General features: G+C 47.7%; 1 protein-coding gene and 1 pseudogene across 7 annotated transcripts in view; both read right to left on the reverse strand.

Moving 5' to 3' along the window:
- Positions 1 to 25,076, reverse strand: part of CACNA1B (calcium voltage-gated channel subunit alpha1 B) — a 176,099-nt gene that overhangs the window by 69,905 nt on the left and 81,118 nt on the right. For all 7 annotated transcript variants that reach the window (XM_055144303.1, XM_055144288.1, XM_055144268.1 and 4 more), the window contains 6 exons: positions 7,971 to 8,094; positions 6,647 to 6,776; positions 6,402 to 6,461; positions 5,780 to 5,886; positions 3,184 to 3,280; positions 2,400 to 2,560 (listed from right to left, as the gene is read on the reverse strand). In XM_055144303.1, the coding sequence (XP_055000278.1) occupies positions 2,400 to 2,560; positions 3,184 to 3,280; positions 5,780 to 5,886; positions 6,402 to 6,461; positions 6,647 to 6,776; positions 7,971 to 8,094 (679 nt within the window). The remainder of the gene's footprint in view (positions 1 to 2,399; positions 2,561 to 3,183; positions 3,281 to 5,779; positions 5,887 to 6,401; positions 6,462 to 6,646; positions 6,777 to 7,970; positions 8,095 to 25,076) is intronic.
- On the reverse strand, positions 20,494 to 20,615 carry LOC129401114 (U2 spliceosomal RNA; annotated as a pseudogene).

Below are 25,076 nucleotides of genomic sequence, written 5' to 3' on the forward strand. Positions count from 1 at the left end.
TTAAATTGAGGGTTGGGAAGGGTCACACAGCAGTGCTCAGGGCTTGCTCTGGGCTCTGTGCTTAGGGAGCACTCCTGTCAGGGCTCAGAGGACCGTATGTTGTGCCGCGGATCAAAGCTGAATCAACTGTGTGCAAGGCAAATGCCTACCTGCTGTACTATATCTCCAGCACCAAATTAGGCCGTTTTTAAAAACCACAAAGACGCACTTAGGAGAGTCTTTCCAAATAAATGCTGAGTGCATTGAATAACTATTACAGAAAATTCATCTCTATTTGTGCCTCACACAACATACAAAAACCAAATTCAGAGCGATAAAGATTTAAGTGTGAAAGACAAACATAAATTTACAGAAAAATCAAAAGAGAACATTGTCCTGACCTTCAATTTACTTCCTAAAGAGGAAACGAAGGCTCACACAAGAATATACGAACTGAACTGTGTGGTAATCAAGTCTCCCTCTGGGAAAAAAAGGGAAATGCCGAGTGCAGCCAGCAAAGTAGAAGACGTACACAGCCCTCTGAACGGGCCAAAGATTCCCATCCAGGACCCTAAAGAAATCCTGAAATTCAGTGAGAATTTTAGAACCGCTCCAGTAAAATGAAAATACCTACAAAGACTTCTCAGGAAAGGGGGTGCAAGTGGCTGATTTACCACGGGAAATGCTAGACTTCACTGTTCATGACAAATGTGCAAACTAACCCACAAAGAAACACCATTTACCCTTGACCAGCCCAACAAGGACAACATCTATCATAGGAGGGAACTATCAGAGCTTTCGCTCAAGGTGGCGAGAATCTCATCTGAATAAGTATTTGGAAGCACCTACAAAAACTGCACACAGACACGACCAAAGGTTACCATCCAGCAATTCCACTCCTGGATGTACCTGCCTCCGAAAAACAGGCACCGAGCTCTGGACAGTGACAGCTGCAGCAGCACTGCTCACAGTGCAGGGACCAGGGCCGTGATGCAGTGACCAGGGCAGTGATGCAGTGATGGGGCCGTGACGCACTGACCAGGACAGTGATGCAGTGATGGGGCCGTGATGCACTGACCAGGGCAGTGATGCAGTGACCAGGGCAGTGATGCAGTGACCAGGGCAGTGATGCAGTGATGGGGCCGTGATGCAGTGACCAGGGCAGTGATGCAGTGACCAGGGCAGTGATGCACTGACCAGGGCAGTTGATGCACTGACCAGGGCAGTGATGCAGTGACCAGGGCAATGATGCAGTGACCAGGGCAGTGATGCACTGACCAGGGCAGTGATGCAGTGACCAGGGCCGTGATGCAGTGATGGGGCCGTGATGCACTGACCAGGGCAGTGATACAGTGATGGGGCCGTGATGCAGTGACCAGGGCAGTGATGCAGTGACCAGGGCAGTGATGCAGTGATGGGGCCATGATGCACTGACCAGGGCAGTGATGCAGTGATGGGGCCGTGATGCACTGACCAAGGCAGTGATGCAGTGATGGGGCAGTGATGCACTGACCAGGGCAGTGATGCAGTGACCAGGGCAGTGATGCACTGACCAGGGCAGTGATGCAGTGATGGGGCCGTGATGCACTGACCAGGGCAGTGATGCAGTGACCAGGGCCGTGATGCACTGACCAGGGCAGTGATGCAGTGATGGGGCAGTGATGCACTGACCAGGGCAGTGATGCAGTGACCAGGGCCGTGATGCACTGACCAGGGCAGTGATGCAGTGATGGGGCCGTGATGCACTGACCAGGGCAGTGATGCAGTGACCAGGGCCGTGATGCACTGACCAGGGCAGTGATGCAGTGATGGGGCCGTGATGCACTGACCAGGGCAGTGATGCAGTGACCAGGGCCGTGATGCACTGACCAGGGCAGTGATGCAGTGATGGGGCCATGATGCACTGACCAGGGCAGTGATGCAGTGACCAGGGCCGTGATGCACTGACCAGGGCAGTGATGCAGTGATGGGGCCGTGATGCACTGACCAGGGCAGTGATGCAGTGACCAGGGCCGTGATGCACTGACCAGGGCAGTGATGCAGTGATGGGGCCGTGATGCACTGACCAGGGCAGTGATGTAGTGACCAGGGCCGTGATGCACTGACCAGGGCAGTGATGCAGTGATGGGGCCGTGATGCACTGACCAGGGCAGTGATGCAGTGATGGGGCCGTGATGCACTGACCAAGGCAGTGATGCAGTGATGGGGCAGTGACAGCTGCAGCAGCTCTGCTTGTGGTGGCTGTACTCTGGATCAATCCAGGTCCTTGGTGGGTGCGAGGGAGGGGGCAGGAGGGTGGAAAGTGTCTGGTGCTAATTCAATAATCAATGGACCATCACTCAGATTCACAGTGCTCCCAGAACTGAGTGTTCTCTGCAGCATGGAGTGCAAGCCATGCCTCAGGTCTTGCCTCAGTTTACCTGCAGTCCCTCTCCAGCTCCTTGGATTCATCAGTGCAATAGAAGAACTTCCCTTTGAAGAGCTGCACAGCAATGACAGCAAATATGAACATGAAGAGCATGTAGACGATGAGGATATTGAGGACATTCTTCAGAGAGTTCACCACACAGTCAAACACGGCCTGGAGGGCAGAACGGGGTGTGAGGGGAGCAGAGCACCTGCAGGCTCAGCACCGTCACGGGCTAAGACCCGGCACAAAGAGCTGCTGCTGCCATCTTCCTCTGAGGAGGGGCTGTCCTGGGCTTGACTGCCTGGGTGCATGCACTGGACACCAGGGAGAACCTCTTGCTGCAGGTCTGGCCCAGCAGGAGCCCAGAGCCTGGAACAGAGCCTGTGGGTGGGATGAGAAAAGTCCCCTGCACCTGCATCCTGACAACCTGCCCATCTACAGAACTAATCAGGGCGTGGTCAGGGATGTGGTCAGCCTGTGGGCCAGAGCAGGAACAGCCCACATATACTAGCACGCACTTTTGCACATGGGCACAACACATGCTCGTGGTACGTGCACACTCACAGCCCGTGTTCCTGGCACACATGCATATGGGAATAGCACACATACTCCCAGCACATGGCATATGCATGCACCTGTATGTCTATGCAGGCACCTGTGTGTGCAGGCGTGTGAGGACAGGCAGGCATCATTCATACGGGTGAGGCCACATGTGCCCAACTTTGCTCCTGCTCTCATAGGCATGCGTCCCCCACTCACACACAGGCCTGCACACCCCAGCGCCAGGCTCTGACCTTGAGCTTCGGGAGCCGTTTGATGGTCTTGAGGGGCCGTAAGACACGAAGAACTCTCAGGGACTTGATGGTGTTGATGTCTTTCCCTTTGGATCCTCTAGAAGGGAGAAGCCACACATGCAGACAGGCAGGTGCACGCCTGTGCCAGCCCCAGAAAGCCTCCAAGAGTGCACTCTGCTGGGCCCTAGGACTAGGACCCAGGAGCAAGGAGGCCTCAGCCAGGGCCCCCGCACATCTCCCTCTGAGCCCGAGCGCACTGGATGCAAGACAGGCCAGCAGCAATGTGGACCGAGCTCCAGATAGAGAACCCTTCCTTCTCGCCATGCGGGCTATCCCCATCACTCCAGCACTTCCACAGTGCTTACTCCAAACACTTCCTCTGGTTGCTGGGAGAGTGGCAATGGGCACAGAACGGGGGGGCTGCCCTGGGGCTGCAGGATCAGCCTAAGGTCAGCATGTGGGCACTTTCAGGTGGACATGTGGACATCCCAGGGGCCAGTTCACAGACACTCCCAGGGGCCAGCAGGTGGATACTCCCGGGGGTGTGGATATTCAGGAGCCAGACACGAACACTCCTGGGCCAGCATATGGACACTCCCACGGGGTCACATGTAGACACGACCAGGGTGAATGCAGACACTCCTGAAGTCAGGCGGGTGAACATCGCTGAGGGTCACTCTGTGGACATTCCCAGGGGGCCACACCTGGACACTCCCTGGGGCAGCTTGTGGGCACACCTAGGGAACACATATGGGCACTCCTGGCGAACAGCAGGGGACACTTCCCACGGGCCGTACGTGGAGACCCCGGTGTCTGCCAGTGCTGGGGCCCTGTGGAAAGGCTGCACTGCTCTGCCTGCCCCTCGCTAGGGAAGACCAGTCTGTCTGTCTCTCAGCTGCTGAAACTCCCCCCCATGAGGTTGCCCTTACGGGAAGGGACAGAGGCACAGGAGGTCTGAGGGAGAGAGAAGGGGGGGCAAACCCTATGGAACTGGAAATAAAAGAGTGGAGCGAGAGCAGGGCTGAGTCCAGAGATGGCAGCAGGGAGAAAAGTGCGGCTGTGTGGCCTGGCCACCTCAGGTGGTGGCAAGTCCCTCCGGTCAGCCAGAGCAGGGGCAGGAGGGGCAGCTGGAGGCAGCTTTCTCCCACCCTAATATAGGCCTGGAGTGAGGGGGAGGGTCCCCCAGCTTCCTGCCAGGGAGGCCACTCTCAGAAGCAAGGCCCCACCCCACCTGGGGGCCCCGCATGCAGGGGAAGGGCAGACACCTGTGGTCTTCTCTGGGCTTCACCGGGCTCTGTGGAGAGGGGAAGCCAGGCCCATGCAGGAGCACCCAGAGCCCTCCCTCCTTGCAAGCCCAGCTGATTCTTCCCCAGAATCAGACCAAACTCTCCAAAGCATCAAGTTTGCAGGTGGAGAAGCCAACCTGGTTCTATCACCCCAGAACACCCCTGACCCTAGCCCAAACCAGCTTGGGGTGGGGGTGGGGGGAACAGAGTATGGAGGAGGGGCGTGAGGACTCTCGGGAGCCAGAGGCACCCACAGCACCCAGGAGAGACAGCACCTCCCCTTCCCAGAATCCAGAAATCCAGAAAGAGGCTGTCAGGGCAGAGGCAGCCATGGGCACCTGAACTCCAAAAATTCAGCGGACCCCCAGAGCTGAGAAGCCACCAGCTCCTCATTCAGTGGGATGAAGAGGAAAGGGCTTGTCTCCAAGGAGGGTTACTCATGACCAAGCCACAGGTGCCCCCTCCCAGCGGGCAGCCTGGCATGCACAGCCCTGCCCAGAGCCACCTGCCTCCTGGGATGTGCAGCCCTGCCCAGAAACACCCCCCAGCCTCCTCTCCTGGCCATGTCCTCAGCATCCAGCACTGGTCCAGAGGACTTCCTCACCAGGGTCTGTGTGCCCTGTCCGGTCCTTGCCCAACCCCAGCCCCAGGAGAGGCAGGGACATGATCTGGGGACATGGCCCTGGCAACATGCAGCCAGGGTGAAGGAGGATGAGGGGAGGGCGTGCTGATGAGACGGTAGCATGAGGCGCTCGTGATGGGCAGTGAGGGATCGAGGGAAGGCATTACCCCATGACGCTCCTACCAAGAATCCAGCATCAAGGAGGCAAAGAGAAGAGAGTCAGTGAGGGCCCTGAAGGCAGCCTGGCCTGCACCCCTGTCCCGCCCCAGTGGGCTCAAAGAGGATGAAGGCCCTGTCCCTTCCCTCAGCAGCTGTCACTCCCTCAGGGTCTTCCTCACACCTGCACCTTACCCCACCACTTCCCTGATGACCCCCCAGCCCCCAGCCCCAACATGATGGCCGAGCTATGTAGCTGCTCTAGGAGCAGAGAAACAGCCCCTGCCCTGGGGCAGATGCCACCAACAGCCCCACATCAGCTGAGGGTGGGTGGAGCACTCTGCAGGTCACACTACGTGGACAAAGCAAGTCAGAGGCCCAGCCTGATGCACGCAGGCAGCTCAGGGACAAACACACATGAGACTCTCCCATCCACACAGCCCAGACCCCAGGTAGGGAAAGGGCCACCCTCACTCCCACCAGGGCCCTCAGCGTGCTTCCAGCCAGATCCAGAGCAGACAGGGGTACTTACGAGAAGGCAAAGGCCACCAGGGCCCCACTGACCACAATAAAGTCCAGAATATTCCACAGGTCCCGGAAATAGGCACCAGGGTGCAGCAGTAGTCCCAGATCAATCATCTTAGGGAAGAAACAGGCTTTAGGGTGCAGAGTATTCCCATGGACGAGGCAGCCCCTGGAGTTTCGGTGTGAGAAGCCCCGGGGGGTAGGGCTAGAAGTCTGATCTAGCCAGGGGAGGGGACATGGGATACACCAGGCCACACTTCCCAAGGGTCTCAGAAGGCCTCTGAGCTTCAATGCCATTGGCCCAATATCCCTCTGTGTGACCATGACTAGCTGAGGCATTGTCCAGCCCTGCAGCCCCAAGGCATCCGGAGCACTGTGAGGGGCTCATGGGTGGCCACTCCAGAGGGGTCAGGACAGCAGAGAGAGGGGCCAGTTCCAGACTGAGAGTAGGTGCTGCAGAACCTTCGAAGGGTTGTGAACTCTGCCCTCAGTGACAACCGTGGCCTTGCCTGTGTATCTGCTGCAGGACACAATCGTGTGTGTGTGTGTGTGTGTGCGTGCGCGCGCGTGTGCATGTGTGTATGTGTGAGAGACCTTCCTGAGGTCGCCAGGGCTGCCCCATGGCTCACCTTTATCACCATCTCAAAGGTAAAGACGCCTGTGAAGATGTAGTCCATGTATTTCAAGACCTAGAAGCAGAATGTCATCCTCAGAGCTGGGCCAGCAATGGGAACAGCTGCTCTGGCACCTGCCCAGACCAGAGGCGGGTAGCCAGGCCTACAGCAGCCAAGCTCCCTGGCACCCCAGGGCAGCCCCCCTGCCTGTGACAGAGGCTGGCCTCCAGACTGCCCCCAGCAGGAGCAGCGACACTCACGTTGTTCCTGGAGGAATCTGTCTGCACAGGATCTTCAGCTGCCAGTGCGATGCTGCTCAGGGCAATGACCACGAGAATGACCATTTCAAAGTACCGCATGGTCACAATGTAATGGCAGAAACGGCGGAGCCTGAAAGGCAAAGGAGGGTCACCTGTGCCCCAGAGGGGCCAGGCTGGCCCCGCTCCCCTGACAGGAAGCGGGGACACATGTCCCAACCACTGGGTGACATGTTCTTGAGAGGATGTTCCAGGAAGAGGGAAGACTGCAGGGTCCCTCAAAGGGGAGCAGCCCCCTCCAGCTCGAGGCCCCTGCTGTGTGCACAGGGCCACAGACTCAAGGTGGCCCCCAAACCAGGGCAGTGGCCGCAGACCTCCAGGCTCCCGGGTTCAGTGCAGGTAGAAGCTGAGTGGCCCTATGGGTCAGGCCTCCCTGGAAAGACCCAGAGACATCTCTGGCCTGACGGGGTGAAGGGCCTTTATACCTGCCGCCTCCCCCGGCCAGCACGACGGTCCAGCACATGTGCACACCCAGCAAAACTGTCTCCAACCTCTCTCAAAGAACACGGTGTCCTCCACCACCACCTTCTGAAAGCCTCAGTTCCTGCCAGAGTTCTGCTAGCACCTTGCTACCCTCCTCACCCCACATCACCTCCTCTCACCTCCTCCCCTCCCACATCTACCTGCCTGGCAGTGACCCACCACTTCCTGCCACCTACCACCAACACCTCCCGTTACTTCCTGTTACCTCACACACCTCCAGCAGCACCCTCTCCCGCTAACCACCAGCAGACAGCCCACGCCCTCGCTTCTCTCTCCTCCTGCTGCCTGTTCTCCCCTTAGCACGCCTTGGTGAGGACAGGGGTTTGGTTCCGTCCTGCTGGTCACTGCTGTCCACCTGGCACAGACACTGAGCCAGACCAGGGAGCAGATGAGGAACATACATGGTAAACATGAGAAAGTGGGCCTCGGCCTGTAAGGCCACGCGACACGCACATCCACGCAGGCCTGGTGAGGGATGGCGGGGAGGTGGGTCATGGGAGTGCGCAGCGGGGGGGGAAGGTGTGTGCACACACAGACACAAAGCCGAGGACTCGGGGTGCAAGCCAACTCTGCCTGGGCCCACAAGTTTGCCTCTGCACCAGTCTTCTGTGACACGGCACCCGGCCCTCTGCCCGCGGGGACAGTACACGTGTAAGACGGTACTTACACGGTCCCAGAGACCAGAGTGTGCACACAGAAGCAGGGCCGTGGGGCATGTGCCAGTGTGCGCAGGGGGCAAGGGCCCTAAGGACGGGGATGGGTGTGTTGGGCGAGGGAGACTCACAGGTTGGTGGGGCTGAGACAGAACATGGAGCTGTGGGGGACGATGGGCCGGGGCCGTCTCGTGGCATCGTCAGCCTCCGACTCCTTCTTCCCCTCGGCTTGGCTTTCCAGGTCCACAACGCCGCCTGCAAGGACCCAGACACCCCCCAGCCTGAGTCTACAGCAGACCCTCTCGGATGCTGCCGGTCAGTGTGGCAGCTCTGTGCTGGGCGGGTGGGCAGAGCCTGCTGGCACAGGGTGCCGCTTCAGAGCCTCCAGACCAGTCTCACCACAGGTCTCGGGGGCAGGTGGGAGTGGCTCTGGGGGCTGTGTCCTGACCCGTGGACACCGCCTCCTGGGCTGCTCACCAGGATGTTCCACCCCACGGTCCCAGAGACCAGAGTCACTGGGTCTGAGTTGGCTCCTGCGTCCTGCCAGGGCCACTGAGACGATGAGTGAGACTGCCCAGACACAGTGGCCCCACCGCACTGTCCTGGAACATGACCCACCCCATCCCAGGATCTTATCGAAGGACCCTCTGTCCCAGGCTAGGGCTCGGCTCCTTACCTGGCCCCATGCTGCCCCCCCACCCAGAGGGGAGTGCCCACTTTGCTCTCTCGGCACTTTTCCGAGCTCAGCTCCATCAAGCCCAGCCCCTGACCGGCTCTTTCCTGAGCAGACCTGTCTGAGCAGGTATTCCCCGCCACGGCGTTTCCTTCCCCACTGAATGCCCTGTGCTCCGAATCCTGGAGGCCCCCCAGAGGCTCCCAAGGAGACTGGACTGGTCTTCCCTACCACAAAGTGACCAAGCAGCTGTGAAGAGCTGTGGAAGTGCAGCAAGGCCCCGAGCCCACGGGCCCAGGCTCCCAGCTCCTGCACAGAGGACTCAGGCCCAGGCTGGAGAGGAGCAGGGGCGGCCCTGGGCACCTATGAGGCTGCTACCACACAGCCCCCACTGCAACACAGCCCCATGCTCTAAGGAAAGGCTTGGGAACGTTCATCAAACCTGACCTCGAACATGCACCCAAGTCTACTCATGAAGCTATTGCTTAAATTCTTGAACAATAAAACAACATAAAAATTGTGCACCACAGAAAAGAGACTAAAATGCTTTCGTACATGAAATATCTTACACTGTAGACAGGAGAGCCTAACGGAATTTAAACAATAAAGAAGAGGTTTATGATAATGTGAAGAATGTCCAAAAGACCCCCAGCACCCTTAGGAGTAAAGTGGAAATGCTTAATGACAGCCATTTTCATTTTCTTCACCACACTTTTAATGTCAAGGAACTTTTCTATGAAGAACATGCAACTGGTAAGTCGAGAAACTTAAATTTTTTAACTTAAGCAAGAAATTTAATAAAAATTTAAATTTTTATTTAAAAAAACATAACTTTCAGATTCTTCCACCAAAACAATAAGGAAAACAAGAGAAGCAACTACCAACAAAGAACTGATATAAACTCAAAAAAGACCATTCCAGCAGGGAAAAAGCAGACACCAACAGAAGCAACCAGACGGAAATACAACCTGGAGATCCATTTACTGGAACACATTTTTTGTAATGTTAATTAAGCCAAAATATATAATTTTTAAGTCAGGATAAGGGCCAGAAAGATGGTACAGAGGTACAATACTTGCCTTGCACTTGGCCCACACGGGTTTAAACCATGGCACTCCATAAGATCCCAGTGCACCACCAGGAGTGATCCTGAGCACAGTTAGGAGAAGCCCTGAGCAACACTGGGAGTGGCCCAAAAATCAAAAACAAAAAATCAGGCTAGAAATAAGAGCTAACCATAGTTGGCAGCCTGTCTCATGAGCTGGGGGATAAGGCAGCTGGTATAGAGAAGGGATCACTAAGTCAATGATGGTTGGAGGGATCACTCAGGACGGGAGATGTGTGCTGAAAGTAGATAAAGGACCAAACGTGACAGCCTCTCAGGACCTATATTGCAAACCATAATGCCCAAAAGTAAGTACAGAGCATAGAGGAAATTGTCTGCCAGAGGCAGGGAGTGGGTTGGGACGTGGGGGGGGGGCGGGTATACTGGGGACACTGGTGGTGGAGAATGTGCACTGGTGGAGGGATATGTGTTCTATCATTGTATGACTGAAACTCAAACATGAAAGCTTTGTAACTGTATCTCACAGTGATTCAATAAAAAGAAAGAAAAGAAATAAGAGCTAAAACATTTTTAAAAATTATGTGTTAAAGGAAGGTTTTTTCTGAAGATGGAGAATGGGAGGATGAGAATAGCAGAAACAAGACTGGAGCTATAAAGAACTGAAAGGAGAGATTATCAGCTTAATCAATGGCTGAATAAATAACAGTATTCTTACATTAAAATTTCAAAAAATAAAGATTATTCACCGAAAACATCTAAGGGAGGAGTAGCAAGAGAAGAATGAGTGGAATTCCCCACTCCATCCCCAAAACTCTGTGGTGAGCGGAAGCAGATAACAGGGTTTACGAGGAGAGGGTTCGAAAGTGATGGGGGGAGACAAACACACACACACAGACACAGGTGAGCAAAAGCTACTTTATTGTAACTCCACAGCGCTTATGTATGCTTAAGCTTCAATCTATGTTATGGCCTTAAGGTAAAACTAGAAGTAACTAATGGCACCCGGGGCAACTAGGGGAGGTAACAGTAGATATCCAGAAGGCTGATCTGTCTGTTCCTGTTGGCTAACCATCCTGCTCTTGTAAAAATGTCCCAGTCCTCCGGTTCTTGAAAAAATGTTTATGCTAATGTTTGACCACAGCTATATGCTTGAAGGCCCACTCACCACAAAACTCCTAAGTCAAAAGACAAGTACAAGTATCTTGTCTGAGAGTTGAACTCTAAGCTGGATGCTTCCCTTTTTCTTCTTTCTGTTTCCTTCCATGAATGCTTTCTTCCTAAAGGTTTGCCAGTTTAAACAGAAAAATCTCAATCTTTGACTTTCTACTCCTTTTCTAGTACATCAATGTTGATTTCTACTCCTATCTTTTATCCCATTTACTTTCTGTATATTCACTGTAATGTCATTCTCCCACTTACTGGCTGATATCAGACTTTCAGACCTCTTTTAGCTTTACCTTTAAGTCTAAGAATTAGTTGTATGTTTCTTTTCAAACATTGTATATTTCAGTTCTAAGTCTTTTTTCAAGTGTTATTGACATTCCCTTTCTGCCGCCGCGCGAGATCGACCCCGGAGGCAACTGAACCACTTTGGACATGAGCAGCGCCCCCAAAATGCCTCCAAACTGTGTGCTCAGAGCTAATGGCCCAGGCGCCGCCAGCGGGGTATGGTCTTTTCTCTCTCAACTCTTTCTTTTTGAATGCAGTGAGGCAACAGCTGGTTTTTAGACTATGCAGGAAGCCCAGGAAAGCCGATGGGGCGGGACTTCCGGATCTGCCCTGTGCCGATATTTAAGCACAGAGCCATGTGGGTACGCTCCTTTCTGCCGCCGCGCGAGATTGACCCCGGAGGCAACTGAACCACTTTGGACACGAGCAGCGCCCCCAAAATGCCTCCAAACTGTGTGCTCGGAGCTACTGGCCCAGGCGCTGCCAGCGAGTGATGCAATTACCAAAAGAATTTTCCCTGGACTTCATATAGAAATTCAAAACCGCGGCGATAGCAGCCGCGCGACCTAATATCTCTTGATTATCAGCAACGTGTAAATGTTCCTTTTTAGCAGGGCTTACTGTGGGGGGAAACTCCAAACAATAGTACTGAGTTTTTTGTTGAAGGGTAAAAGATTGTAGCGATAGAATTTTAGGCAGAATTTTCCCTGGACTTTATATAGAAACCCAAAACCGCGCGGCCGTGACAGCCTAATGTCATCTAATCATCAGCAATATGAAATGGTTCCTTTGTAACAGGTTGGACTTTGGGGGGACCATAATAGGGTTAAAGTTTGTAGTGACGTGTAATTTCTGGCTGTACTTTCCCTGGACTTTATACAGAAATTCAAAGCTGCGAGGCCGCTGCCATGGCTGCGCAACCTAATGTCATTTAATCATCACCAATAAGAAATGGTTTCTTTGTAATGGGTTGGACTTTGGGGGGACCACAATAAGGTTAAAGTTTGTAGTGACGTGTAATTTCTGGCTGTACTTTCCCTGGACTTTATACAGAAATTCAAAGCCGCGAGGCCGCTGCCATGGCCACGCGACCTAATGTCATTTAATCATCACCAATATGAAATAGTTCCTTTTTAACGGGTCGGACTTTGGTGGGAAATCCTAACAAGAATAGTTAGTCTTTTGCTGAAATATTGAAGGCAATCAAAGCGGTAGCCATCTCTATAGACTGAACTAAGCCATATCCCCATGCCGGCTGAGAAGAAATATCCTTCTTTCTCGGGAAGAAACGCGGCGTGGCGTTAACTATAGTATCATGTCCATTAAGCTGACACGGACCTGGTGGCGTGGGAATGGGATACAAGGGAATAAATTATTATGTACTTGGAACAGCGGGACGCTGGTGGAATCTCGAGCCGGGGCCGATACCAGCGTATTACTTTTGGTTCCAGAAACTGCTTACAGACATTCTACCAGACTATCAACTAAGCCAGAGCCCCACGCCGGCTGATGACGGGAAATAACCATCTTTTTCGGGTTTTTTTCCCTTTGTCAGGCAGCGTGGTGATTACTAAACAGGTGTGAACTCGGTGGCGCGGGACGAGGGGGGAAAAAAATAGAAAAGTTATGTAACAAACAGTGGGACTTAATATCTCTACATTCTCAGCAATGGAGAGCTATCAAATGCTTCCTTGACAGTAGGACTGTCTTTTCTTTTTTGGGGGGAAACCCTAGCGACAATAGTGAGTTATGTGTTGAAACATGGAATGTAACCAAGATAAAGCGTAAACAAAGTAAAACTTATCACTTACAAGGCCGGGGACTGGGGGGGCTGGAGGGGGCGGGAGGTATAATGGGGTGGTTGGTGATGGAATATGGGCACTGGTGAAGGGAAGGGTGTTTGAGTATTGTATAACTGACATAATCCTGAGAACTATGTAACCCTCCACATGGTGATTCAATAAAATTTAAATTAAGGCATCCCCCCCCAAAAAAAAAGTGTTATTGACATTTGATCGATTTGTCTTATGGATTATTTATGCCTACGGTTGTGAATTCTGAACAGCAGAGATTTCCTTCTGTGGGTTTTCTTGCTTTTATTTTGCTGCTGGTTTCATTATTCCTTCCAGGATTTTCTCTCACCTAGTAGAGAATCAATCATCCATTCCCTCCCTCCCTTCCTCTCACTCTCCCTACTAAATAGCAGTACTCCCACATTAAAAATTTTTTTAAAAAAAGGAGAGATTACTCACTGAAAACATCGAAGGGAGGAGCAGTGAGAGAACGAGTGGAGAGAGGGCATTTATTGTCATCTCCTTCTGTTCCCCCATTCAGGGTGTGTGCCCCCCATTTCCTTAGTACCTGGAGGTCCAACCCTCCGTGCAAGGCACCAGCACAGGGCCTGCATGCACAACCCTGCACCAGTCTAGGGCCCTCTCTCCTCACTTCCTGCCCTGTCCTGACTTCCTTTCAGAGAGTGATGCTAGTGGATGCCCTCCACATGCCCAGAGGCTTGTCTGGAGCCCAGAGCTCCAATCACCTGGCCTGCTTCCTGCCTGGCCTGCAGAGGAAGCTGGTGCTCAGGGCGCTACTGCCACTCCGGGGCTGTCAGATGAAGAACGTTTCTTGGAAAACTGAAGCATGTTACAGGTATGCGAACCCTTGTAACGTGATTCAGTTTACAATCTGATCCCCAAACAATGATTCCCCCTTTCCTGCCAAGGCAGTTTCCTTTATTTATACTTTTATACCTGCAGTGGAACTGCAATACAGAGAGCATACACTGAGCACAGTGCGGGTAGGGCATATGCCTTGCACACAGCCGACCCGGGTTCAATTCCTCTGTCCCTCTTGGAGAGCCCGGCAAGCTACTGAGAGTATCCTGCCCATACGATAGAGCCTGGCAAACTACCCGTGGCGTATTTGATATGCCAAAAACAGTAACAACAAGTCTCACAATGGAGACATTACTGGTGCCCGCTTGAGCAAATCGATGAGCAACAGGAAAATAGTGCTAACACTGACCACAGAAGCAGCAATGATTTATAAACAGTCTGGCACTGGAATGAAGACAGACCCTCTGATCAATGGAATAGAATTGAAAAATACAGAGACAGACCCTCAAGAGTATGGCCAGCTAATCTTCTAAAAAGAAGCAAAAAATATTAAGTCAAACAAGGAAAGCCTCTACAATAAGTGGTGCTGGGTAAAAAGGTCAGCCACACAAAAAGAAATGAAAAAGAATACCGACCTCTAACACCATGCACAAAAGTTAAATCAAAATAGATTAAAGACCTAGATATCAGACCTGCATCCATAAGGTACACAGAGGAAAATACAGGCGGAGCTCTCTGTGACATTGAAGCTGCATACATCTTTAAGGATGAAACACCACTGACCAAGTAAGTGGAAGCAAAGATAAACAAATGGAGCTACATTAAATTAAGAAGCTTCTCCATCTCAAAGGAAATGAAGACCAGAATACAAAGATAGCGTACAGACTGGAAAAACTATCTGCCTACCACTCACCTAATAAAGGGTTACTATCCAAGATATATAAAGCACTGGTACAAGTTTCTTGTATACTTTACAAAAAAAAAATTACATCTAACCCCATCAAAATAATGTAGAGAGGAAATGAACAAAAACTTCCCAAAAAAGACAAACAAATGGCCAAAAGGCATATGAAAGAATGCTCTTTATCATTAATCATCAGGAAATGCAAATAAAAACAAGATTACCACCTCACACCAGAGAACAGCACTCCTCAAGAAGAATAGCAACTGGCGCTAGAGCGACAGTACAACAAGAAGGGCACTTGCCTGGCACAGAGCCAACTGGGGTTCAATTTCTGGTATCCCATATGGTCCTCTGAGCACCACAGGGAGTAATTCCTGAGTGCAGAGCCAGGAGCAACCCCTGAGCACTGCCAGTGCTGCCCAGAAAATAAAAATAAGCAAATAAAAAGAACAAAAACAACAATCAATGTGGGCGTGAATGCGCTGGAGAGGTGGGGGGTGGGGGACGGCCCTGTGCACCGCTGGCATGAATGTCAACTGGCCTCCAGCCTGCTGAGAAAATAATATGGATAATTCTCAGAAAACTAGGAGTTGAGCTTCCATATGACCCACCAATTCTCTCCTGGGAATATGCCCTAAGGAGGGCATATCAAAACAACAACACAGAAAAGTCTGCACACCTATGTTCAATGCAGCACTATTCTCAATAACCAAAATCTGGAGACAAGCCAAGTGTCCAAGAACAGACAGATGGATAAAGAAGTTATGGTACATACACATATTGGAATACTTCTCGCTCGGCTATAAGAAAAGACAGTCATGAAATTTGCTGAGATGGATGTGGAGAGCACCACGATGAGGGAAATGAGCCCGAGGAGCGGGACAGACACAGGATAGCACTCATCTGAAAGATATAAAGAGGGGCTGGAGTGATAGCACAGTGGGTAGGGCGCTTGCCTTGCACGCGACCGACCCGGGTTTGAATCCCAGCATCCCATATGGTCCCCTGAGCACCGCCAGGGGTAATTCCTGAGTACATGAGCCAGGAGTAACCCCTGTGCATCTCCGGGTGTGACCCAAAAAGAAAAAAAAAAAGATATACAGAAACACAGTAGGAGAATGATACTCCAAGACAACAGAAACTAAGGGCAGGAAAACTGGTCCTTAGTAGGGGTTAGGAGAGGGAAAGGGCCACTGTAACAATGACGGGGGAGTGGTCACTATGATGAAAACTAGGTGCTGAAAGGAGAGAAAGTGATGTTCATGATACCCTATCAGTAACAGTATTACAAACCACAGTGCCTAAAAGGAAAAAAGAACATGCCTGCCACGGAGGCAGGATGAGGGCCAGGAGGGAAACTGGGGACCACGTGGAGGGAAGGGGCACTGGTGAAGGGACAGATGCTTGAACATTGTACATCTGGAACTCAATCTTGAATAACTTTGTAACTTTTAAATTCACAGTGATTCATAAATCTTTTAATAATCACTAACAAAAAGATAACTGGACATTTTTCAAACACTTGAGAATCAAACAATACACTTAGAAATAACACACTGAAGAGGAATTCTCAAGGAATGTCTTTAATGGAAATAAATGGAAATGAAAATATAACATTCATGGCTGGGGCCATGAATGTAGCTCAGTGATAGAAAAGCCGCTGGTTTGCATGTATGAAGACTAGATTCAATCCCTGGCATTCAAATAAGGGAGAAAATAGATAAAATAGGACACAGAGGATGCTAGGAAGATATCCCTTATGGATATAGAGGATAACTTCTTGAGAAAAACATTAGCAAACCATGATGCACATTAAGTAACATACTTTATCCCCAAAGTACAAAATAAACATGATCATTTGAAAATCAACCAGTATCTGGGGATGTAACTTAGTGTAGAACACTTGTCTTGTATCTCGATGCCTTGGATTCAGTATCAATACCACACACACACACACACACACACACACACACACACACACAAAAGTAAATCAATGCAAACTACCATTTTATAGGAAAAAAACTACAAAGTTTGGTCATTGCAATTGAGGCATAAATTTATCCAAAAAAATCTAAAACTCATTTGTTATAAATATTCTCAGAAAACTAGAATGGAGGTGGGAGATTTGTTCGATTCAATATATCAACTACAAAACACAAGTATAACAAAACAAAATGGAATACTACAGTTAAACCCTACTAAAGTGGAGGCTAAACCCTAGAAGGAGGATGCCAGGCTCACTCTGCGGCTCAGCCCTGGATGATGGGCAGAGGCCAGCAAGGACATCACACACAGATAACATGACTGATCTGCAGATGCCATCAATCTTCCTGCAGAATTCCAGAAAATCTACAGACATCAGAGAAAAACGGAAGCCAACATCTATCATTTGGTTTAAAATCTGATAAAATGCAGACATCAAATGTCTAAGACTACAGGACAGAAGAAATTAGTAACAGAAGAAATTCAAATATAATGAATATTCATGAATAGGAAACTCGTAAAAATCACACCCTAGACATTCAAGAATAAAGTTAATGACCCAGGGGGCTGACTCATTAGTTCAACAGTATAGTGGCCTTGCATGTGGCACACCTGGGTTTGATTCCCAGCACCCCATATGGTTCACTGAGTCCACCAAGAGTGACCCCTGAGCACGGAGCCAGGAGTAAGCCCTGAGCACCACCAAATGTGGCCCCAAACAAAAAAAAATTAATGAACCAAGTATCCAACTCAAAGTAGTTCTAACAGAATAGCAAAGAAAAAAAACAGAAGAGGAAATAATAAAGTTGGGATTGGGTAGTAAGAGCATAATAATCAATATCACTATAGAATAGAATAATTAAAATCTCTGTTCTCATTGTGAAAACTTCTGACATGTATAAAATACCAAGTAATCCAATCAACAAACCAGGGAACAATACAAAACACACAGGATAAAAAGCGAAGAGGGAGCAACACTGCGCCCCAGAAGACTGTCCCCGATCTCTCACAACCAAGCGGTCTTGGTGCTACTTACACTGTCTGAGAAGGAAAAAAGAAGAAAACACTTTTGTTTTTTTGGATCACACTGGATGATGCTCATGGATCCCTCACGGCAGGGTTTGGAGACAATATGGGATGTTGAGAATCAAACCCGGGTTGGCCGCATGTGAGGCAAGTGCTCTACCCACTGCACTACCCGGAAATCTCATCTTTTCACTAATCACCCAGCAGGCAGGTGTCTCTGACACTTCCGGAGGACCTGGGCCTCACTCATCAACAATGTCTAGGCTAACATGTATACTGGAATGTTAGAAAATGTCCCCCCAACTCAACTTTCAAGCACTTTTTTTCCTTTTTTGGGTCACACCCGGCGATGCTCAGGCTTTACTCCTGGCTCTGCACTCAGAATTACTCCATTACTCCTGGCAGTGCTCAGGGGACCATATGGGATGCTGGGAATCGAACCTGGGTTGGCCGCATGCACGGCAAACGCCCTCCTCGCTGTGCTATCGCTCCAGCCCCTCAAGCACTTTATGACAAGTTAGTGTAGATGAAACTCTCAGGGAGGGGCTCAGAGTCTACTGGGAGACACCAGAGTGTTCTCCTGGGAAGCATAGTGAGTTTCAACAAGTATTTCACTGGCGATCTGGATGAGGGACCTGCATTTCATGCCCTGATATGATTGTTTCTCAGTGTGCAACTGTGCTTTAGTGACAGTGTAAGAAATTTCCTGGAGGGGGCTGAGGAATAGCATAGCAGATAAGGCACTTGCCTTCCACAAAGCCAACAGCAACCAATACAGTCCCCGGAGCCCTGCCAGGAATGATCCCAGACACAGAGCCAGGAAAAAACTCTGAGTACCACTGGGTGTGGTCCCCTCCTCAAAAAAGAGAAAAAGAAAAAGAAAGAAATTGGTTGGAGATTTTGTTTAAAAATAATTGATACTAGAGCTTAATAATTGGTACAGCAGGTAGAACACTTGTCTTGAATGCTGCCAACCTGGGTTCAATCCCCAACATCCCATATGGACTCTTAAGCACTTCCTAGCGTAATTCCTGAGTATAGAACCAAGAGTAACCCCTAAGCATCACCAGGTATGACCCCAAAACAACCCCCTCCCCAAAACGTAATTCTATTCCACGCCCTCCTTTGCTCATACAACCTTCCAGGTGAGGCTAACCTGGCTGACATCCTTAGTGCCTTTTTGGACCAGAAACACATTCCCCTTCCTTCCAGCTGGGCCCTAGTGTCTTCCACGCCTGGCCTCTGCCACCTTAACATCTCCCAATCTCTCTTCATCACACCACACACTGTTACACTTATACTTTCTGTTACTGGGTGAAGAAGGACAAAGAAGGAGAAGAGCAGCCCCGCCTAACCCCTCTGTGACTTCCAGTAGGGCCAGTTATGAAGATTCACCCTCAGCACTACAGGAGCACAGCAAACCCCATGGGGAAGCATGCAGAAGTTCACCAGATTCACTGAGTGAAAAAATTCACAGGAGAAGGGTCTACCAATACCAATCAGCCCTGTAGTTTCAGAGAATGACTTTAGTGACCACTTACTGAGGGTGTTTAATAAGCTCAAAGAATCAATGGCACAGAGAGTCACCGAGCCAAAGAAAGTATAAGAGCAGAAATGAGAAAACTAGAACAAGAAATGACAGAAACGAAGAGTATGGTAAGTGATATAAAAAGCTCAATAGAGGGGCTGGAGCTATAGCACAGCGGGTAGGGCGTTTGCCTTGCATGCGGCCGACCCGGGTTTGATTCCCAGCATCCCGTATGGTCCTCTGAGCACTGCCAGGAGTGATTCCTGAGTGCAGAGCCAGGAGTAACCCCTGTGCATTGCCAGGTGTGACCCAAAAAGAAAAAAAAAAAAGCTCAACTGAAAGTCTGAGCAAGAGAACAACAGCAGCTGAAAAAAATAAAAATAAGTAGGTGCTCAGGATAAACCACGTGTATTGAAATGTGTCATCTTCAGTTTACTCTGTATTTCAGAAATTAAGTGGTATGGAATGAGTATGTAGATGATCAATATATTTCCATTTCTAATCAACCAAGTCACCTGTGGCTAAAGCAGCAGCAAACATTTTGCAGGTTTATGATTATATTCATTTTGATTACTGATAAGTAAATTTGACTGGGTGGAATATGTGTGTATTGCTGGAGAGACAACCATTCTCATTATGAATGTGTTTACATTTAGTCAGGTTTAAATAGCACTTGCTGTCTTCTAAATTGTCATATCACTTTAAGAATTGTACTTTTCTCCTTACACTGTCATCCCATTGCTCATTGATTTGCTCGAGCAGGCACCAGTAATGTCTCCATTGTGAGACTTGTTGTTACTGTTTTTGGCATATCATATAATACGGCATGGGTAGCTTGCCAGGCTCCTTCTTACACACTGGTATTTATTTACATGGGTATTACTTGAAATATACAATAAAATAAAATAAAATTTATCAATTGTCCCATATGAAAACAGGACTCCCATCAGAATATTTGATTTCACAAGACTAATAAAGTTAATCAAGAGCTAACTATATGACTTTGATATCTAACTTAGTATACCTGAAGGTAATGGAAGAAAGTTACAGAATACATCTCACCTTCAAGCACCAAGCCAAAATTCCTCCATGAAAGTGAGTATAATAACAAATAAGTATTTATTCTGGGGCTGGAGCAACGGCACAGCGGGTAGGGCATTTGCCTTGCACGCAGCAGACCTAGGTTCAATTCCCAGCATCCTATATTGTCCCTCAAGCACCGCCAGGAGTAATTCCTGAGTATATAAGCCAGGAGTAACCCCTGTGCATCGCTGGGTATGACCCAAAAAGCAAATAAATAAATAAGTAAATAAAAAGTATTTATTCTAAAATTACCATTAAATATCAGTAAATTCAATACTTATAAATGTCCATAGTTAAGTGCCCGGGGGTGGGAGGGCAGGTGTGGGTGGAAGGTCGGTCTCTAGGAATGCTGAAAAAGCAAAATCAACAAAATCAACATCAAATACAGATTTTTAAACTGGTAAGAACAGACACTACACTTGATCTTAGCCAAAAAGCCGAGAAACAATCAAGTCCAGATTTTAAAACTTACCAAGGAATTAATGGATGTAGTAACAAGATTTTACACACACACACACACACAGAGACAGACACTCTGGTGCAAAACAGATTTTCCTCGGTATAGACGAAAACAAGGTAAGGGTAACCAGTAATGCCAATGATACCTGATAGTGTGTTAGCTGGTCAGACCAAAAATAAAATGCCAAGTCTTGGAAGGAATAGTTTAAAACTACATTTACAGAATTTTCGATACTATATTTGGAAGACAAAAATAATCAATTTTTTTTATTGATTTACTAAAGCTACTGAAAAATTTGAGTTCGAAAATTAGTAGAATGTAAATTGACATCTGAAACAGCCTAGATTTCTGCTTCCACAACATTAACAGGAACCAGATGAAGCTTCCCTCTGGTTACAATTTAAAACAAAATCAAAAACCAGAGTGCAGAGAATGGAGAAGCCAGGCTGGGACTCAGGTGAGCACCCAAGTCCCAGGTGCTGAGGATCTAAAATCAGTCCCCAGCACTAGCAAAAATATTTAGAGAAGAAGGGAAAATTAAAAGATAAGTAACATACTGGAAGAAAATGTTTGCAAACCACACAGTTGGGGAAAGAAGACACTAATTCAAAGTAGACAAAGAAATCTTAAAACTGAACAATTAGAAAACATCACAATTTAAAGGCAAAACATGAGTAAATAGGGAAAAAAACTCAGATCACGATAGACACAAACTAGAAATCAATATAACATGAAACCAGAAAATCTCAAAGTAGATTTAAAGACTTAACAAACACTTTTCAATAAAACCGGAGTCAAAGAAGAAATCTCAAGGGAAAAACATTGTAAATATCTTGAACTAAATGAAAATGGTGAAACACCTTATCAAAGCTTGCTGGATACAACTGAAGCAATAGTTGGTGAGAACTATAAGCACTGATTGAAACAAATAAACAGAAAATATGAATGACCTAAAACCAACAATCAAAGCACCCTATAAAAGCGAAAATTAAATCCAAGGTAGCAGGAAGAAATAAGAGTTAAAAGGTAGTAGGAAGAAATAGAGTTAGAAATAATGAAATTGAAAACGGGAATCAATAGAGAAAAATCAACAACAAAAAACCAAGTTTGATTGTTTATAAAGATGAGTAAAATCAACAAACTTCTAGCCCAGAAAACAAAGAAACAGAGAGAGGATAGAAATGACTACTATCAGGATCTCCACCATCCAGGCAGCCTAGCTCTACACGCCTGCTGCCCCACCTTCCCAGGTGAGAACACTCACGTGACCACATAGATACCATGTAGCTGCTCTACTCATCAAATGTTACACTGTTCACAGTTCTAGGTCCTGTCACTAAGTGAAGACAGGTATGGAAGGCAAAGAGCAACTTAATCTCCCAGAGACTCCCAGAGAGGCTATTACAAAGATTCACCTTAGCACAGGAGGAACATGGCAAAACCAAGAGGGAATCTGTAGAAGTCCACAAAGCTCAATGAATGAGAACAGTGACAGGGAAGATTCAAACAGGACCAACCAGCTCTAAATCCTCAGAGAATCACCTCAGTTACACCGTAGTGAGCATGGATAAGGAGCTCAAAGAAATAATGGCACAGGTATTCAGCAAAGCACTAGAAAGCGTGAGAACCGAAAAAAGAAAACTAGTAGAGTCAGAATGACAGAAATGAAGAGTTTGGAAAAAAAAGAAAAAAAAAAGAAATGAAGAGTTTGGTTGGTGGTGAACAAAACTCAACAGAACCTATAGGGAGCAGAATAACAGCAACTGAGAAAAGATCAAAGAGCTCCAAGAGAAGATGCAGGAAACCTCTAGGAAACAACAGAAGACGAAAAAACGTCTGAAAAGAAATTAACAGAACTATGGGATGAGTTCAAGGGGAAAAAATATAAGAACCATCAGAGTCCCTCTGAAGAACATGTAGAAAATTCAATGAAGAACTGCTAAAAATCCACAGGTATGAGTTACCCAGAACTGAGGAATACAGGCACACAGATCCAAGAGGCCCAAAGGGTTTCCAGCAAAAAGACACTTAAATAGAAAAACTCAAGGACACACTGTACTCAAAATGACAAAATCCAACAACAGAGATATTGAAAGCAGCAAGATCAAAAGAGGAACTTAAATACAAAGGAAAGTCCATAAGATAAATAGCAGGTCTATCAATTCTAACTCTACAAGTCAGAAGAGAATGATGAATGAAATACAGTATCACTGTATCACTGTCATCCCATTGTTCATCAACTTACTCAAGCAGGCGCCAGTCTCCATTCATCCCAGCCCTGAGATTTTAGCAGCCCCCCTTACTCGTATTTCCCAATGATTAGAGGCTCTTTCAGGGTCAGGGGAATGAGACCTGTTATTGTTACTGTTTTTGGCATATCAAATATGCTACGGGGAGTTTGTCAGGCTCTGCTATGTGGGTGGGATACTCTTGGGCTCTACAAGAGGCATTTCCCTCTATGATTTTATGGATGAAATATAGTAAAAGGAAAAAAACTCAACAATAATGGTGAGTTTTTTATTGAAATATTGAATGTAACCAAAGTAAAGTAAAAGTAATGTGAAATTTATCAGTTACACAGGCGGGGTGGGGGGCTGGGGAGGCGGGGAGGAGGTATACTGTAATTCTTGGTGGTGGAATATGTGCACTGGTGAAAGGATGGGTGTTGAGCATTGTATAACTGAGACTTAAACCTGAAAGCTTTGTAACTTTCCACATGGTGATTCAATAAAAAATAAATTAATTTAAAAAAAACTCAATGAAATGAACATGTCACCATACAGCTAATCATTATTCAGATTTGAAGGAATAATTCACAGCTTCAGGGCCAGGCAATCTCTTAAGGAATTCATAGTCTTGAAACAAACTTACAAATAAAAGAGCTTATTTAGGGGCTGGAAAAGATGGTACAATGATAGACCTGTCTCCTCAATATGCTGGAGATAAAAACTCTCAGGAAATTACTAGTGAAACAGAAAAGGCATTTGACAAGGCTTAAAAATCTCTAAAAACTCTCTTAGAAGAGAATGGAACTCATTTGATCAAGACTCTCTACAAACAAAATGTTAAAAGCACCTTCTTACACATTCTCAACATCATAATTCAAGTACTACTAGCTAATGCAATAAGACAAGGAAAGGAAACAAAAGATCCAATGATCAGAAAGAAGACATTGAACTGCCTTTGTTTACATATTCATTTACACAGAAAATTAGAAAGAATTGATAAGGAAACCCTTTAAACTACTGAGCACTTCTAGCAAGTTTATAAGATACAATGTTAATATAGAAAAATCAATTATTTTTCTTTATATCTGCAATGAACAAGTAAAACTTGAAACTAGAAACAATACCATTGATATTAGCAGTCCCCAAAAATTAAACCCTTAGGTATAAGCTTAACAATATACTATATCAATGAGGAAAACTATAAAACTGTGATAAGTAAAATCAAAGTACTAAATAAATACATCTGTATCTCCTGTCTATGTTTAGAAAGACTCAGAACTGTCAGGATGTCAGTTTTTCCTAGTAGTTGATCCAGCACAGTCCCAGTAAAATCCCAGTGAGTGGGGCTGGGGATGATACAAGAGTTAGGACGCATGCCTAATGCATGCTCAACTTTTATTTGATTCCCAGCACCACATGGTCGCCTGAGAAGATGCAGTCCAGGAGTCCTCCAACCATTGCCTGGTGTGTCCAGAAAGGCCCCTGAGTACCTCTGGGGTGCCCCCAATATCTCTGGAACCATACGGCCCAGCTGCATTGCATCATCTGGCCCTTATGTTGAATCGCCTGCCCAGTTGGCTAAGAATTGCTGGTGGGGTTTCCAGACCTCCCAAGCACCACTTGAGAGCCTATACCCCAACTATCCCATCAAGTTATTTTATGGATATTGGCAAAATCATTCTAAAGGGTACAGAGACAGACAAAAGACCCAAGCTGACTCATGCTTCAGTACTAATGACCAAATTAGGAAATGGGTGTTATCCAATTTCCAAATTCATAAAGTTATGAATCAAGGGGCCAAAGAGATAGTACAGAGGGAAGTCTTACACGTGACTTACCCAATCCAATCCCTGATACCCCTTATGGCACCCCAAGCCCCACCAGGAGTGATCCCTGAGCACAGAGTCAGGAGTAAGCCCTGAACAAAGACAGGTGGGGCTCAAAATCAAAACAAACAAAAGAGAATGTCATCAAGTCAGTGTGGAATTAGTAAAAAATATGCACAATAGTCCAAAAGAAAAGAACTGAGACACAAAATAGATCCTTTTAAGGTCATTAGACTTTTGACAAAGGAACAAAGGTAATACAATGGAACAAAAGTAATTCAACAAATGATACTCTGAGACTGGAGTGATAGCACAGCGGGGAGGGCGTTTGCCTTGCACACAGCCAACCTGGGTTAGATTCCCAGCATCCCATATGGTCCCCCGAGCACCGCCAAG

Source organism: Sorex araneus, chromosome 1 (assembly GCF_027595985.1).
Source record: "Sorex araneus isolate mSorAra2 chromosome 1, mSorAra2.pri, whole genome shotgun sequence".
Classification (NCBI taxonomy): Eukaryota; Metazoa; Chordata; class Mammalia; order Eulipotyphla; family Soricidae; genus Sorex; species Sorex araneus.